The sequence below is a fragment of the Pongo pygmaeus genome, chromosome 1 (genome assembly GCF_028885625.2).
Source record: "Pongo pygmaeus isolate AG05252 chromosome 1, NHGRI_mPonPyg2-v2.0_pri, whole genome shotgun sequence".
Classification (NCBI taxonomy): Eukaryota; Metazoa; Chordata; class Mammalia; order Primates; family Hominidae; genus Pongo; species Pongo pygmaeus.
The window spans coordinates 99,119,816-99,138,187 of NC_072373.2; the positions used below are offsets into that span (position 1 = coordinate 99,119,816).

The following is an 18,372-nucleotide window of genomic DNA, read 5'->3' on the forward strand; positions in this document are numbered from 1 at the left end:
CTTGTCTGCTTGCCCTCTGCTCATGATATGAGCAAATTCCCATTTATATTCTTCAACATACAATTTTTTTGCTTTCAGAATGCTCGCTCGTCTTTTATTTTGCTGGGTTATATCCAATATCTATTCTAAGACCTGACTCACAATATTTCTAAGAAGCCTTCCATTCATTCATTCACCATATACTGGTGTGTGTGTGTGTGTGTGTGTATGTGTGTGTCCATACACATATAGGCCTTCCAAATTAACTTAAACTCTACTATGCCCCTTCAGCAATTAGCTTAGGTACCCCATTTGTTCTACTGTTGTACATACTGTATGTTTTACACACGCATTTTCAAGCTATTACACTTTATTCTGCCTTCCAATTAAACATTGTAGCAGTGACTCTTCCATCATCTATCCTGTATGATTGTCCCAATAATTAATAATAAAGTACTATAGTAGCAACTTGTACTCTCTTGATCCTAACAAAACCCTGTAATGGGCTAATATTATTTCATTCATATGTCTTCTTGGTAGACATAAGTGGCAGGGAAAATGGCATTAAAGACCCGGGCTCAAATAACTAGCCTCAATGTATTAAGTAAGGCCCTAATGAGGGGCATTGCATATTAAGTAAAGCCCTAGGAAAGGCATTGAGATAGAGGTTCTGAGGACAAAGAGGGCTCTAAATCAACAATCTTAAGCGAAAAATACACAAAAAACTTGCTGGGCGAGGTGGCTCGGGCCTATAATCCCAGCACTTTGGTACCTGAGGCCGGCAGATTTGCTTGAGGCTAACAGTTCGAGACAAGCTTGGGCAACATAGCAAGAGCCTGTCTTTACAAAACAAACAAACGAAAAATACACAAAAGCAACACCAGAGGCCTATTTGCATGGCGTGTTTTTGTATTTCTTTGGCCTAATATGGTTTCGTTTTGTTTGGAAGAAGGGATTGTGCCCTCCAAGCCTTTGTCGTTTCACTCACCTCTCCCAACCTGGCCCTGTCCAGCCCCTCCCTGGAGGGCTGGGCTTATGGATGCTGGAGGTCACAGGCTGCCCAGGCAGGTGGTGACCTCGGAGGCAGAACCACGGCCTCGAGTCGGGCCTCTAACGGCGAAAGACTGACGCGGTTGGACCGCGCCATTCCCGAAATGTTAAAGAGTTTAATCTCCGCATCGTCCTCAAAGATAAGTAGGAAAAGGGCAGTGAGGAAGAACGTCTTCCCCGTCCGCCGTCTTCCTGCGCGCCCTTCTAGGAACCCAGTGTCCATCCCACGGCCTGATTTACTAAAGGAGTCTTGTAGCATACGGGAGGGGGAAAGGTCATTGATTGCAATTACGGTAATTTGGTTAGTTACTCAAACGGTCATTTACATATAACTTGCATGTTAATATACTTCTGGAAGTATGCACATGTCCATACTTCTTTAACAGGGCACCCACGCCCGCCTGCTCACCCTACTTATGCAGCAAATTTTACTTCTCTCTCGGCTTCTTTAGCCTCGCAAACGCTATCGCTTAGGTCCACTTCTTAAATATTGGCCCCGCCTCCCACCCGTAAGCTCCTCCCTTCGCCCTCCCTCGAGAGCTTCCAAACATCTTTTCCCCGCCCCCTTTTCTATTTCTGAACAGGCATGTTCCGGGCAGCTCACCCGACTCCTTAGATTACTATGGAATCGGTAGGGTCCTGACCGTTGGGGAAGCAGGAAAGCGTATCCTGGGAAGAAAGGCTTGGCTTGGACTCCGGAGAATACTACATCGAGACCTGCTGGGGAATTTTATTTTATTTTATTATTTTTTTGGTCTTGGTTGTACTGAGGGAGGAAGAGGAGGTTGTGTGGCCCGGTCGAACTTGTGGCAGCCTGAAGGCCCCCTCAGGCGGCGCCGCGGGCAGCCCCGCAGCCGGGGCCTGGTGCAGCCGCCGCGGCCGCTGTCAGGGAAGCGCAGGCGGCCAATGGAACCCGGGAGCGGTCGCTGCTGCTGAGGCGGCAGTGTCGGCAGTCCGACCGCGACTGCCCGCACCCCCTCCGCGGGGATCCCCCAGAGGTAAGCTACTCCTCCTCCATGAGTCACCTTTGCCCTGTTGGGGGGGTGGTCCCTCTGCCACCCTGTCCCGCACAGTCTTTCCCACCTGAGTTCGACTACTAAACTGCTCTCCTGGTGTCAGCTGCACTCCGGGTTGCTTCTCCACCCTTTCCTCTCAGGCCTGGGGTCCTCCTCCGCTTTTTGGCTTCCTCTTCTATTAGCTCCTCCTTCTGCCTCGGGGATTCCCCCCTCCCTCACTCATCCCTGTTGCCTACGTCTCGAATTATTCTTTTTTTAAGTGATGAACCCTTTCCACATCAGACGACTCCCATAATGCCCATCCTTGTCCTTCCTCGTCGTCTCTGCCCCTGCCCCAAACCTTTTCCATGGACTCCACCTTTATCTCTTTTCCTAGTTTGCCCTTTTCCTCCGATGTCCCTGTGCAACTCCAGCACTGGGTTCCCATTTCCCTGAGCTAAAGATTGTATCCCTGTCTTCCTGTGCTGCTTCTGATTCCATTACCTCACCGTCACCCACTTACCTAGCCAGCTCCTGGCTTCCAAGAATTGCCTTCTCCTTAAGGGATCTCGGGCCCTTGTCATCAATCCCAAAGTACCATTTACATTCTTACTTTGAACCTACTCCTCACCCTTCTCTGGGATGCATTATGATCCCTCTAACTTTCTTTAGCTTCTCTTCCTCCCTCCTCAATCCCCCAACCTTCTGGAGGTTTCTGTCTGTAGGGGAGAGAGTTGACAGTGCCCTTCCCATTCAGGATTTCCAACTTTGATACCTCCCTCGAGTTTCAAGGATTTCGCTGATCCTGGTGACATTTGGTTCTGTTTTTCCCGTGGGCTTCATGTGTTCTCTGTCACACTCTTTATCTCCACATACCACTTATTTCAGGATCAACTAAACCTTGAACTAAGAAGAAAAATGTGTTGTGAGCAGGGGGAGCCTCAGCTGCCTCAGGCCGTTCAGGACAGAAGGGTGTTTCTGAAGGCCGGAGCAAGTTTTGAAGAAGTCCCTATCAGATTACACTTGGTTGACTACTCCGGAGCAGCCACTAAGAGGGATGAACAGGCCTGCGTGGAAATTGAATGAGATTGTGAGAAATCTTGTTTCAGATTATTTAATTTTAGGCTTTTGTTAAAGGAATCACAGAATAGAATGCCTTCCCACCCCTGTCCAGATCCATGAGGAATCAGTTTATTCTTGTGGTTTACTAGAATAGTTTTGGTTGGTTCCATAAGAACTCAGGCCTGGAGAGGGATAAGGGTGTAACTGGAAAAAGGAACATGAGACAATGGAAAGAGCTTGTACATTCAGAATCAGGACTCCTGGGTTCAGCATGTGACTTCCTCACTTGACCTCTAGAGCGATCCTTTTGGAAAATGGCCCACTCTCTATAGGCATCAGTGCAGTAATAAGTTGGTAGCAGGATGTGGGTTGGGGGAAGAAAATCAGATTTGGTTTATTTGTTTACAAAACATTTTGGGTTCCTCAGGCAAAAGGTATTTACTAGTAGTGGTTTAGTCATCCTGAGAATTTTCCTTCACCTTGGTCTTTCTATCAGATGTTTCTAGTCCACAACAAGGGGTGTAAGTCATTTTGAAAGACAAGCTCCAGGCCTGCTTCCTTCATCTGCTTTGCTTTTTCCCCCAGTGCATTAAGTGGCTGATTTTCTGTGTTGTTCCTCACGTACTTGATCCATAACTCCAGATTCTATAGGTGGAAAGTATGTTTGTGGGAAAGCACTTTGAGGAAGCTGGCTGGAAAAGAGAACTTGGAGCAAACTGAGACTTAGGCAACTAGTTGCTGCCATGTCTCTCTCAGCCTGTGATAGTGAAAGGGCACATGAGATTCCATTCATTTTCTGATTCTAGGCCTGTTTGGGAGTAGTTGTGTCATCTTATCCCACTTCCTTTCTCTTCCTTGTCGTTAGTCATGGTGCAGTCTCCTCATAATTCCCCTTATTAGAAGCTTTCCTGCCAGGCGCGGTGGCTCACACCTGTAATCCCAGCATTTTGGGAGGCCGAGGCAGGCAGATCACCCGAGGTCAGGAGTTCGAGACCAGTCCGGCCAACATGGTGAAACCCCGTCTCTACTAAAAATACAAAAAATTAGCTGGGCATGGTGGCGGGCTTCTGTAATCCCAGCTACTCCGGAGGCTGAAGCAGGAGAATTACTTGAACCCAGGAGGCGAAGGTTGCAGTGAGCCGAGATCATGCCACTGCACTAGCATGACTGGGTGACTGAGTGAAACTCAGTCTCAGGAAAAAAAAAAAAAGCAGCTTTCCTCCTTGGAAGCATCCCCAACCAGAAATCATTTTTCCTCTCATTTCCCTGCTTCTTAGAGTTGGGTACACACTCCATGAGAATGCTGAACACCATCCAAAGCAGCAAATTGAGATTCCTTGATTTGGGGAAGAGGTTTGGGAGGAACCCTTCAATAATTGGCATGGGACAAGAGGGGACCCAGTCCAAGTGTATTTGGGACTCGCAGTAGGGAGGAACAATTCAGAGAGAGGTGAGTGCACAAGCTGCTTTCTTTGCCATCTGTCTGTTTCAGTAGCGGCTTCCATAGCTGGCTTGGGCTGTCTGGCTGGAATCTGCTTATACCAGCTCCATGGCTCTGCACAGAGTTCTCAGCCTGAATCAATATTGACTTAACTACCATGAGACCACTGCCCTCCCTGCCCTCCCTGCCCTCGTGGTAGTAGCTTGAGAATGCCCTCTCCCCTAATGCCCACACTCTCTGGGCCTTTGTGTCAGCATTTACCTGGATCCTGGTAGGGCTGGAGCTGGCTTGACTGCCTGGCCCTGAGTTCCTATAAGGAAAAAGGAGTACTCAATCTCTACCTTTACCATTGAGGTCAAAGGGGAGAGATGAGTTGAGACATCCTTAAAGAAAGGTTTGAGTTGGACGTTAAGACATGAGGAGGAACTCCTCAACAGCAGAACAGGCAGCCAAAGATGATATGGAGTCTCTTTTGAGGAGCAACCTGTCTTTAAAAATTATTTTTGGGCTGGGCACCGTGGTGCATGCCCGTAATCCCAGTGCTTCGGGAGGCCGAGGTGGGCGGATCGCTTGAGGTCAGGAGTTGGAGACCAGCCTGGCATGTTCGAGACAACATGGTGAAACCCCGTCTCTACTAAATATACAAAAATTAGCCAGGTGTGGTGGCATGTGCCTGTAATTCCAGCTACTCGGGAGGCTGAGGAAGAGAATCGCTTGAACCTGAGAGGCAGAAGTTACAGTGAGCTGAGATGGCGCCACTGCACTCCAGCCTGGGTGACAGAGCCAGACTCCATCTCAAAAAAAAATTTTTTTTTGAAGGAATGCATGCATTTGGTAACAAATCCAATGGTACTCAAAGAGTTTATGAAGAAAAACAGCAGTCCTGTTTCCATTCATCCCTACTCCTGTTCTCGCAGAGTTAACCTCTTTAATTATCTCAGTGTTCTGAAGGTTATCACCATAGCTTTAGATAAAATGCTTGTTCCTCTATTTCTTTGTTTTTTTGTTTGTTTTTGTTGTTGTTTTTGTTTGTTTGAGATGGAGTCTCATTCTGTCGCCCAGGCTAGAGTGCAGTGGCATGATCTTGGCTCACTGCAACCTCTGCCTTGGGGTTCAAGCAGTTCTCCTGCCTCAGCGTCCCGAGTAGCTGGGATTACAGTTGCCCACCACCACGCCTGGCTAATTTTTTGTATTTTTTGGTAGACACGGGGTTTCACCATGTTGGCCAGGCTGGTCATGAACTCCTGACCTCAGGTGATCCACCTGCCCCGGCCTCCCAGAGTGCTGGGATTACAGCGATCTCAGCTCACTGCAACCTCCGCCTCCCAGGTTTAAGCAATTGTTCTGCCTCAGCCTCCCAAGTAGCTGGGATTACAAGCACCCGCCACCACGCCTGGCTAATTTTTTATATTTTTTAGTAAAGACGGGGTTTCACCATGTTGGCCAGGCTGGTCACAAAGTGCTGACCTCAGGTGATCCACCCGCCTCAGCCTCCCAGAGTGCTGGGATTACAGGCATGAGCCACCGCGCCCGGCCATTTGTTCCTCTATTTCTTTACTTATTGTTACAAACAAGGATTTAGCTTTAGAGGATATGTCTTTCATTTATATAATTATGTCATTTTTATTTCTTCTACTGGACACCTGTATAACTTTAAATAATATTTAATATATTTGAAGCTTTCTTTCTTTTCCATTAACTTTTGACAGTCTCTCTTAATTCACCTTGTAGAATGAATGTCAGATATTGGTTTCCTTACCCGTTTTTCCATCTCTTGTGGATCCATCTCAAATGATTATGAGATGTATAAAAAAAGGATAGAGGAGACTAGTTTTGGTGGCTCATGCCTTGTAATCTCAGCAATTTGGGAGGCCTAGGTGGGAGGATAGCTTGAGGCCAGGAAGAAGCTTTCCTCCTTGGAAGCATCCCCAACCAGAAATCATATAGTGAGCCATGATTCCACCACTGCACTCCAACCTGGGCAACAGAGTAAGAGCCTGTCTCTTAGAAAAAGGAAAAAAATAAAAAGGCAAGGGGTGGGGAAATAAAGGATCCTTTAAAAGGAGGAAAATTGAGCCTGCCTGCCTGCTTGGAAGCAGAGCACTAAATCAGATGATCTCTTAAAGCCATTCTGTGAAAATATAAGAACATAAAAATATCAGAATTGGCGCAAACCAATCCATATTTATCTAGTCCATGGAAAAAAATTTGAAAAAGAATGGTGATTAACTGGGTGAGGGGATTGATTTGGGGCTCTTTACCATTCTGTCCTAGCAGAGACCGATCCAATAAGTCCTTTAATGGAGGCCAGTAGAAAGTTGTTTGCCTGGAATCTTTTGAGGTGATAAGAAATGGGGAGCTAGGTTAAGCGATAGCATCGCCTCCCCACAGAGTCCTCTGCAGACATGTATTTTAACTGCTCAGTCACACAGAACATATGTGTAGATCTTCTGTGTCTTCTCCAGCTGCTGTTCTGCGTGACCTGTAACAATTCCTTGTCACTCAGACCAGAATTCCCTACTTTGCCCAGTTGGGAGCTGTGGAACTCAGTCAGTTGTCAACTTTTCCTAGGGGCCAGCTGTTAGGCTGTGGAACAGGGGAGGCCTTTTCCATTTCCCTTCCAGTCTGACTGGAAGGAGAATTTAGGTTCCCAGTGTGAAGTGTAGAGCTTCAGTTGTCTGAATCCCCTTGAAGGCCATAGGAGTCATTTAATATTAAAAATTTAGATTGTCTTCTGTCACTTTTTTCTTATTCCTCTGACTTAGAAGGGGAAGGCTGTTGAATACAGGACTTTTTCCTTCACTTTTTCTTTTGCTTTCTAGTCCTTTCACTTTCTTTAGAACAGTTACCCTCAAAGGCATTTTTTTTTTTTTTAAGACAGAGTCACACTCTGTCACCCAGGCTGGAGTGCAGTGGTGCGATCTCAGCTCACTGCAAGCTCCGCCTTCCGGGTTCACGCCATTCTCCTGCCTCAGCCTCCTGAGTAGCTGGGACTACAGGCGCCCACCACCACGCCTGGCTAATTTTTTGTATTTTTAGTAGAGAGGGGGTTTCACCGTGTTAGCCAGGATGGTCTCGATCTCCTGACCTCGTGATCTGCCCTCCTCAGCCTCCCAAAGTGCTGGGATTACAGGCGTGAGCCACCACGCCCTGCCCACAAAGGCATATTTTCTTGGCATTCAAAAATAAATGAACCAAGCTGGGCACAGTGGCTCACACCTGTAATCCCAGCACTTTGGGAGGCTGATTGCTTGAGGCAAGGAGTTCAGGACCAGCCTGAGCAAACAGAGCGAGACCCTGTGTCTATAAAACAATTGTTTTAATTAAAAAAGAAAATGAATGAACTGATGTTGAGAACCATATCTGGATTTAGGTTTTGGAGAATCCGTTTCCTATTTTTTTTTTTTTGAGATGGAGTCTAGCTCTGTCGCCAGGGTGGAGAGCACGCAGTGGCACGATCGGACTCCCTGCAATCTCCGCCTCCCGGGTTCAAGCGATTTTCCTGCCTCAGCCTCCTGAGTAGCTGGGACTACAGGCATGCGCCACCACACCCAGCTAATTTTTGTATTTTTAGTAGAGATGGGGTTTCACTGTGTTGGCCAGGATGGTCTCAATCTCTTGACCTTGCGATCCACCCGCCTTGGCCTTCCAAAGTGCTGGGATTACCCGCCCCCAGCCTATTTATTATTATTATTATTATTATTATTTTATTATTATTATTATTTGAGACGGAGTTTCGCTCTTGTTGCCCAGGCTGGAGTGCAATGGCGCGATCTCAGCTCACCACAACCTTCGCCTCCCGGGTTCAAGGGATTCTCCTGTCTCAGCCTCCCGAGTTGCTGGGATTACAGGCATGCACTACGAAGCCCAACTAATTTTTTATTTTTAGTAGAGACAGGGTTTCTCCGTGTTGGTCAGGCTGGTCTCTAACTCCTGACCTCAGGTGATCCGCCCTCCTTGGCCTCCCAAAGTGCTGGGATTACAGGCGTGAGTCAACGTGATGGCCATCTTTTATTATTTAAATTGCTAAAGCAGGCTGGGTGTGGTAGCTCATGCCTATAATCCTAGCACTTTGGGAGACTGAGACAGGAAGATCACTTTGAGCCCAGGAGTTTGAGACCAGCCTGGCCAACATGGAGAGACCTCGTCTCTACCAAAAAAATACAAAAATTAGCTGGGTGTGGTGGTGCATGCCTGCAGTCCCAGCTGCTTGGGAGGCTGAGGTGGAAGGATCACTTGAGCCCAGGAAGTCAAGGCTGCAGCGAGCTATGATCTCACCACTGCACTGCACCCTGGGCAACAGAGCCAGACCCTGTCTCAAAAAAAATAAAATAGGCCAGGAACAGTGGCTCACACCTGTAATCCCAACACTTTGGGAGGCCGAGGCGGGCACTTTGGGAGTCTGAGGCCAGGAGTTCAAGACCAGTCTGGCCAACATGGCAAAACCCCATCTCTACTAAAAATACAAAAATTAGCTGGGCATGGTGGGTGGTGCATGCCTGTAATCCCAGCTGCTCAAGCTGAGGCAAGAGAATTGCTTGAGCTTAGGAGGTGGAGGTTGCAGTGAGCTGAGATCACGCCAGTGCACTCCAGTCTGGGCAACAGAGTGAAACCCTGTCTCAAAAAAAAAATTAAAATAAAAATAAGGCCTGGCACGGTGGCTCACATCTGTAATCTTAGCACTTTGGGAGGCCGAGGCAGGCGGATCACCTGAGGTCAGGAGTTTGAGACCAGCTTGGCCAACATGGTGAAACCCTATCTCTATAAAAAATACAAAAATTAGCCGGGCATGGTGGTGGGTGCCTGTAATCCCAGCTACTTGAGAGGGCTGAGGCAGGAGAATCGCTTGAACCTGGGAGGCGGAGGTTGCGGTGAGCTGACATTGCGCCACTGCACTCCACTCCAGCCAGGGCAACAGAGCAAGACTCCATCTCAAAAAAATAAATAAAATAAAAATAATAGTAATAATAAATAGCTAAAGCAATTTAACCCTATTCCCTACAACACCTTCTTCTCCATATGACTTGCTTCAGATGCAGGCAGTGCCTGGGTTCCTGAGAAGCCAGGGAAGAGACCCAGCTCCAGTTTGGTGGTTTCTAGTGGCAGAGCTGCTTATATAGGAGAGGAGTCTGTTTTTCCTGCACCTCTCAACATTGTCTAGCTCCCTGAGGAGTAAAAGCTGCCAGGAGGGAGAGTCTGTTCAGTAGCAAAATCCTCTGGATACTGTGATGTGATTCTTAGCTGAGCCCTGGGAGTTTTTCTTTTGCCTGTGAGATAAAAGAGGTGATAGTATCTTTATTTGCCTTCCTGGTGCCAGTAATAATCCCAATCGTAGTTAATTGGGGCAGGCATCTGCTAAATTTTCTAGTGAGGTCTGAGACACTATTATGTGGGAGAATGTCTGAACTGTATTTCCCTTGAAAGTTTTGAAAAGTGGACTTCTAGGAGCTTTCAGTGACTTAAAAGTCTGTGGACTAGAGGGAGAGGAAAGGATGTACCAAACATAGAGACAGAGAAAAAGAAGTTGATTGTTTAAGATGATTGAGGCTATCACATGTTTCTAAGCAGACCTAAAAGGTAGTGGTCCCAGTTGAATCGGTGACCCTCTGATGAGAGTGCCCTACGAAGGTGTGGCAGGGAATGATTAAAGCTTCCTTCTTATTATTCCTGTGCAACTCACAATTGCGAGTAGAGACAGGTCCACATAGGCAGCCATGCTGGTTCTACTGCTCAGAGGGCACTACCTAATTTTGGGGGAGAGCATAGTGAAAGAGTTGATGCCTTCTTACCAATACCAAGCTCAATCTGCATCAGGGATATTAAATTCAGGAATGAACTTGCTTGGCAGAGTTGGCAGAAAGGAACAGAAGTAGCCTTTTTTGGTGATCTCTGAGAACAGAAGAGTTCCCCATCCGTCTTTCTGCAAAACTTTAGTGGTGACTGCTGGGAGGCAGGGAGCTGGACTATATGATATTGGGCAGTTAAAAGTAACCTTGGGCCAGGCATGGCAGCTCACACCTGTAATCCCAGCACTTTGGGAGGCCGAGGTGGGCGGATCACGAGGTCAGGAAATCGAGACCATCCTGGCTAACGTGGTAAAACCCCGCCTCTACTAAAAATACAAAAAATTAGCCAGGCGTGGTGGTGGTGGGCATCTGTAGTCCCAGCTACTTGTGAGGCTGAGGCAGGAGAATGGCATGAACTCAGGAAGCGGAGCTTGCAGTGAGCCGAGATTGCACCACTGAATCCAGCCTGGGCGACAGAGCGAGACTTCGTCTCAAAAAGAAAAAAAAGGTAACCTTAACATTTCAGAGGTAGAAGAACAGACACTGGAAGGGTGGTGGTGGAAAACAGCCTCCCAGAAGGACTAACGAATCTCTAGGCCTCCTTATTCCACCTACCCAAAGTATATGCATCCAGGGTCACCAGGGTTGAAGGTGATGTCACTAATATGTGGAAATTACCTGTATTCCAACTCTACAAAATCTTTCCTCTTGCTCATGCTCTTGAGTGTGTCTTAGACTCACTCTATTAGCATTTTTGTGAAGAGGCCTCTGAGTCTGAGTCCTTTGTTAGCTATAGTCAGATTCTGGAGCCAGGTTGATCTGATGAAATTTCCCCAGTTCTGCACTGATTCCAGATTTGGTGAGGCTCTGAAGGATTGCTCTTTGAGAGCAGTGGCTTTGGTCAGCATTGTTCTTTCATCGAACTTCCTTCCAACAGTCCCTCCAGAGGAGGTGTTCTTTGTTTTGTGACTCCTGTTCCTCCCTATTCTTTGGAAGGCCTAGATCTATGAGTCCTAGTCTGATTTCTTTTTGCCTTTTCAATTGTCCCTCCAGTTGTTAGAATGTGTGTATGACAGCGGGGGGAGTGGTATTGGGGCAGAGAAGGCTGTCATAAGTATTTCTGGAAGATTCTCAAACAGTTGGAACTCTTTGCTTCCCTTATAAAACAATATAAGTTTTATGTTACACACACACTGGTTAGTAACCTTTTAGGTGATAAGGATTCAACTAGCATTTCTTTTTTTTTTTTTTTTTTTTTTTGAGACAGTCTCGCTGGTCTTGAACTCCTGACCTCAAAGTGATCCACCCGCCTCGGCCACCCAGTGCGCTGGGATTACAGGCATGAGTCACTGTGCCCAGCCTCAACTAGCATATATTGAGTACTACTATGTATCAAAGACTGTGCTAGATTCTTTCGTATACATGATGGTATTTGTTCCACATAGCAACAATGAGAAGAAAGTGTTTTTTCCCAATTTGCAGTTGAGGATAAACGGCTTGCATAAATTGCACATTTCTGAAAGGCTGAATGAGGATTCTGAACCCCAGCCTATTTGCCTTCAAGTCCAGAGCTCTTTCCATTATATGTTAGCAGCCACGGCACTGGAGAAAGAGGGTGTGATGTCATGACGTCAGACAACCAGAGAAATGGCACAGCTTTGGCAGGGTTGATGATGGTTGTTTTAGAGTTGCCTTCTTCTAAGTGAAGCCTGGCATGGTATTTTCTGGCCTTTATTTTCTGGGAGCTTTGAGTTTAAAAGAGAAGGTAAAAAATACCTGTAACTAGAAAAATATATCAAGACTTTAATTTTATTTATGTATTTATGTATTTATTTGAGACAGAGTTTCGCTCTGTTACCTGGGCTGGAGTGCAGCGGCGCGATCTCGGCTCATCACAACCTCTGCCTCCCGGGTTCAAGCGATTCTCCTGCCTCAGCCTCCCAAGTAGCTGGGATTACAGGCATGTGCCACCACGCCCAGCTAATTTTGTATTTTTAGTAGAGACGAGGTTTCTCCGTGTTGGTCAGGCTGGTCTCGAACTCCTGACCTCAGGTAATCCGCCTGCCTCAGCCTCCCAAAGTGCTGGGATTACAGGATTACAGGTGTGAGCCACCGCGCCTGGCCTTTTTTTTTTTTTTTTGAGACAGAGTCTCACTCTGTCTCCAGGCTGGAGTGCAATGGCGTAATCTTGGCTCACTGCAACCTCCACCTCCCAGGTTCAAGCAATTCTCCGGCCTCAGCCTCCTGAGTAGCTGGGATTACAGGCGCCTGCCACCACGCCTGGCTAATTTTTGTATTTTTAGTAGAGATGGGGTTTCACCATGTTGGCCAGGATGGTCTCGATCTCTTGACCTCGTGATCTGCCCGCCTTGGCTTCCCAAAGTGCTGGGATTACAGGCGTGAGCCACTGCGCCCAGCCAAGACTTTAATATTAAATAAAGATGGCTGAGCATGGTGGTTCACACCTGTAATCCTAGTGCTTTGGGAGGCTGAGACAGGAGAATTGCTTGAGGCCAGGCATTCAAAGCTAGCCTGGGCAACACAGCAAGACCCCATCTGTACAAATAAAATTTTTTTTAATTAGCTCAGCATGATGGCACACACCTATAGTCCTAGCTACTCAGGAGGCTGAGGCAGGAGGATGCCTTGAGCCTAGGAGTTCAAGGTTACAGTGAGCTATGATCATGCCACTGCACTCCAGCCTAGGCAACAGAGCAAGACTTTTCTCTAAAAAATAAAAATAAAGGTGAGATGCACAGGACCTGTGTGTAGAATGTTATATGAGTAAGGAAATACAGTCTAAAGTGGAAAATAAAAAGGTTATAGCAGGCATTTAAAGGGAGACAAGAAGAGCAAGTGGATAGAAAAGTGTTTGAAGAGTTAGGGAACAAGGGAGTAACACCTGAATTGCTTCTCAGTCTACCCGAAGAATCTGTAAATCACCAGGCATGGTGGCTCATGCCTGTAATTCCAACACTTTAGGAGGCTGAGGAGGGAGGATTGCTTGAGCTCAGTTCAAGACCAGCCTGGGCAACTTGGTGAGACCTTGTCTCTACAGAAAAATTTAAAAAATTAACCAGGCATGGTGGCACATGCGTGTAGTCCTGGATACTTGGGAAGCTGAGGTGGGAGGATTGCTTGAACCCAGAAAATCAAGGCTACAGTGAGTTCTGATCGTGCCACTGCACCCCAGCCTGGGCAACAGAGCAAGACCCTGTCTCAAAAATAATAAGATTAAAAATTTAAAAATAAGCCAGGCATGGTGGTGTGCACCTGTGGTCCTAGCTACTTGGGAGGCTGAGGTGGGAGGCTTGCTTGAGCCCAGGAGGTCAAGGTTGCAATGAGCCCAGATTGTGCAACTGCACTCCAGCCTGGGTAACAGAGCAAGACCTTGTCTCAAAAAAAAAAAAGAATTTGTAAATCTAGGCCAGGCACAGTGACTCACGCCTGTAATCCCAGCACTTTGGGAGGCTGAGGCGGGCGGATCATGAGGTCAGGAGATGGAGACAATCCTGGCTAACATGGTGAAACCGTGTGTCTACTAAAAATACAAAACAAAATTAGCCGGACGTTGTGGTGGGCGCCTATAGTCCCAGCTACTTGGGAGGCTGAGGCAGGAGAATGGTGTGAACCCGGGAGGCAGAACTTACAGTGAGCTGAGATTGCGCCACTGCACTCCAGCCTGGGTGACAGAGCGAGACTCCGTCTCAACAACAACAACAACAACAACAACAAGAATTTATAAATCTATATAAATACAACATATACAAAACAACATTTCACATATATAAGCTAAGAACAGAGGTTAAGCTGAGTAACTACAGGAGGAATGATGAGTAATGTAATCAGAACTGGAGGTAGTCAGGAAAGCTTCCTAGGAAATGTCTTCTTATCTGATTTTGAAGGAGTCCAGGAAGACAAAAAGAGGAGGTGCCTGGGAAGGTGTCATAGCAAAGGGAAGATCTGAGGATGGCACCACTAACCAGTGTGTGTATGTGTCTCCCTTTCTGTTCTTTTCTCTCTCCCTCTTCCTGTAGCTTGGAAGCTCGAAGTCTGGCTGTGGCCATGGGAGATACAGTAGTGGAGCCTGCCCCCCTGAAGCCAACTTCTGAGCCCACTTCTGGCCCACCAGGGAATAATGGGGGGTCCCTGCTAAGTGTCATCACGGAGGGGGTCGGGGAACTATCAGTGATTGACCCTGAGGTGGCCCAGAAGGCCTGCCAGGAGGTGTTGGAGAAAGTCAAGCTTTTGCATGGAGGCATGGCAGTCTCTAGCAGAGGCACCCCACTGGAGTTGGTCAATGGGGATGGTGTGGACAGTGAGATTCGTTGCCTAGATGATCCACCTGCCCAGATCAGGGAGGAGGAAGATGAGATGGGGGCCGCTGTGGCCTCAGGCACAGCCAAAGGAGCAAGAAGACGGCGGCAGAACAACTCAGCTAAACAGTCTTGGCTGCTGAGGCTGTTTGAGTCAAAACTGTTTGACATCTCCATGGCCATTTCATACCTGTATAACTCCAAGGAGCCTGGAGTACAAGCCTACATCGGCAACCGGCTCTTCTGCTTTCGCAATGAGGACGTGGACTTCTATCTGCCCCAGTTGCTTAACATGTACATCCACATGGATGAGGACGTGGGTGATGCCATTAAGCCCTACATAGTCCACCGTTGCCGCCAGAGCATTAACTTTTCCCTCCAATGTGCCCTGTTGCTTGGGGCCTATTCTTCAGACATGCACATTTCCACTCAACGACACTCCCGTGGGACCAAGCTACGGAAGCTGATCCTCTCAGATGAGCTAAAGCCAGCTCACAGGAAGAGGGAGCTGCCCTCCTTGAGCCCGGCCCCTGACACAGGGCTGTCTCCCTCCAAAAGGACTCACCAGCGCTCTAAGTCAGATGCTACTGCCAGCATAAGTCTCAGCAGCAACCTGAAACGAACAGCCAGCAACCCTAAAGTGGAGAATGAGGATGAGGTAAAATTCTGGGGAGGGCCGGAGACAAAAGGTGGTAGAGGGCTGCATGGAGACAAGATGCCTCCTGTATACACACAGGGTTACGCTGTTCTTTCTGTCCTCCCTCTGTTTCATTTCACTGATAAAAGCATGGAATGTTAGAATGGAAAGACCTTAGAATTCATGTATTTTGCCTGCCTTAGTTTACAAAGGAAGAACTCAGACCCAGAGAGATAAAGTGAGTTGCCTCAGGTCATATAGGTCATGGCAAGGCTGATGCTCCTGACTGTGTCCCAAATCATTTTTAAACTGCACTGGCCAGGCGCGGTGGCTCACGCTTGTAATCCCAGCACTTTGGGAGGCTGAGGCAGGCAGATGATGAGGTCAGGAGTTTGAGACCAGCCTGGCCAACATGGCAAAATCCCGTCTCTACTAAAAATACAAAAATTAGCCAGGCGTGGTGGCGGGCGCCTGTAATCCCAGCTACTTGGGAGGCTGAGACAGGAGAATCACTTGAACCCGGGAGGCAGAGGTTGCAGTGACCAGAGATCGCGCCACTGCACTCCAGCTTGGGCGACAGAGTGAGACTCCATCTCAAAATAAATAAATAAATAAATAAACTGCCATTCCATTAACATCTACTGTGTTAATGAGATCTGTGGCAGAAGCCCTCCACACCCTGACCTGAGACTTGAGATAGCTACCAGAGCCTCTCAGAGCAGCATCTGTGGGAAAGGAAAAGGTACTATTGTCTTTGTGTGTGCTGGGGTAGGGGAGATGTTAGAACATCAGCTTCATTCTCCTGGCCACTCCTCCTCATAATCTAATCCCTTTTCACTACCCCCTGAAGATCCTACCTTTTGTTGACGTAAGTGTAAGGTTCATTCTCTTATCACTGAGGCATCTGGAGAATGCCTTCGTTGCCTGCCTTTCCTTATGGGGAAGAGTGCCTTGCTGGTATCTTTCCCATGCCATTTGGGAGAAGCACAAAGGGAAGAGAAAGCACTCTTAGTATAGAGTAAATATAGTGCCTAGTCAAGGACCTGGAGGCTGGGAAGAAGAGGAAGCTACAGCAGCAGTTGGAGGTATAACTTAGGATATAGAGCAGGGAAGAGGTGGCCACATGAATAGGTTATACCCACTCTTCACTCTGCATCTGGACAGATAGCAGGGAAAGCTGCCCAGTGGACTACCAAGTGTCAGTGACCTGGTGTCCCAGCCAGACAATGGTGCTCCAGTCCTCCCCTCTGACTCACCATTGGCCAGGCTCCCATCCTGGCTTCCAACCCAGCCTAGAAAAGAAGGGAGAAAAAAAGTGGGAATTTGCACTTTTTGAAAAATGCGGATAGTTATGGTCCTGGCATCTGCCTCTGTGGGGTATATAACCCACCCACGTTTTTGATACAATGGGACTTCTTTCAAATAGAGGGAAGTCAGAGTGACTAGAGAAAAGGAAGAGGGAGGGAGACTATAGAGCCTGCTCTGTGGAAATTTGGAATTTTGTTAGGATACTTTAATAATGGTAAAGCTAAAAGTGCTAACATTTATTCAGCACTTATGTGCCAGGCATCTTGCCAGGTACTTTACATTTAATCCTCACAACCGTGCTAAGAGACAGGTATTATTTTACCAGCGAGGAAACCGAGGCTTAGAAAGATTAGATGTTTTGCCCAAGGTCCCTCAACTAGTGAATCTCAGACCAGGACTCAAATCTCCAGCTGGTACTCATAATCATTCAGCTGAACTGCCTTGGTTATTTCTCAATATCTACTTCCTGAGGTCCCCAGCTGTCAGAAGCCATGTGGGGAAGAACGGCCCAGGCTATGGCCATCTAAGCTTCCACATCCATGCACAGGCAAAGCCAAAACTGTTGTCAGAACTAGAATGGACCGTTTTCATATCTGGTTGAGCTTGGCAGCAGAGCCCTGGGTCATGAAGAGAAGTTGCTGCAGAACAAGAAGAGTCATCCAGATTCTAGTGGAACATGAAGGGTTGGATAGCTGTCTCATCTTGGAGTCAAACCTGTAGCAGAGGGTGAGCAGCTGGAAGTGAATTCCTTGGTGCCTCTTGTCAGGCTTGGCTTTTCTCTGTATCCATTTTGTAGTGCTCATCTTAGGACCAGAAAAGCTGAGGCCTCAGGGCTTTTCTTACTCTGCTGATCCTTGGTCCCTCTTTCCTTGCATCTAACTCCCACTCCAGGATAAGATTATGGATGGCACTGAGAGGCAGGTATTAGGTGAATACTTACATCATTTAGGGTGGGTTCTGTAGCTGCCATTCTTTCCAACCTGACTCCTTATCTTGGGTCACTAGATCCAGGAAAGGAAGGAGATACTATGTTCCCAGGCACTCCTGCATTATCTGATACTGACAGAATGAAATACCTGAATTCACTATGGCTCCACAGAAAATGGGAGAGCAAGAAAGAGACAGAAACGTGAATATCACTAGGTTTCTAAGCATTAGAGTCTTCAGCACAGGGATCTCTCCCAACCCTTTTCCTTCCTTCCTTCCGTCTGTCCTTCCTTCCTTCCTTCCGCCCACCTGTCTGTCTGTCCGTCTGCCCTTTTTCTTGCAACAGGGTCTTGCTCTGTTGCCCAGGCTGGCGTGCAGTGGCACAGTCGTAGCTCACTGTAGCCTTTAACTCCTGGGCTCAAGCAATCCTCCCATCTTAGCCTCCCAAGTACCTGGGGCTACAGCTATGTACCACCACACCTGGCTAATTTTTTAAAAAATTTTTTGTAAAGATGAGGTCGTGCTCTGTTGCCCAAGCTAGTCTCAAACTCCTGGCTTCAAGTCATCCTCTCGCCTCAGACTCCCAAGTCACTGGGATTACAGGCATGAGTGACTAGATCCAGCCCCTTTGGCATTTTGAGGATGCGTCTGTCAAGGCTTGTGTCCCCTAAATACCAAAGGAATTGGTTTTCCTTTTACTCATCCTTCTTCCCTTTCATGTAACATGCATTCACTCAACATGTAGTTATTGACCTTGTACAATGTGCAAAGCCATGTGCTAGAGGCTGTGGAGGATGGGGAATAAAATGTTATCCTTCCCTCTAGGAACGTGTAAAGTAATAATGAAAACCCCAGTATCTAGGGAACTGTT

At 47.4% G+C, this 18,372-nt stretch overlaps 1 protein-coding gene across 4 annotated transcripts in view; it reads left to right on the plus strand.

Moving 5' to 3' along the window:
* The first annotated feature begins 1,585 nt into the window (after positions 1 to 1,585).
* PI4KB (phosphatidylinositol 4-kinase beta) overlaps positions 1,586 to 18,372 on the plus strand; it is a 36,882-nt gene continuing 20,095 nt past the window's right edge. The window contains exons 1-3 of one of the 4 annotated variants that reach the window (XM_054474107.1): positions 1,586 to 2,027; positions 2,913 to 3,114; positions 14,351 to 15,287. In XM_054474107.1, the coding sequence (XP_054330082.1) occupies positions 3,107 to 3,114; positions 14,351 to 15,287 (945 nt within the window). In that variant the 5' untranslated portion in view covers positions 1,586 to 2,027; positions 2,913 to 3,106. Of the gene's footprint in view, positions 2,028 to 2,912; positions 3,115 to 9,387; positions 10,822 to 14,350; positions 15,288 to 18,372 lie in introns of those variants that run through there. The other 3 variants (XM_054474106.2, XM_063663472.1, XM_054474109.2) reach the window with 3 other exon arrangements.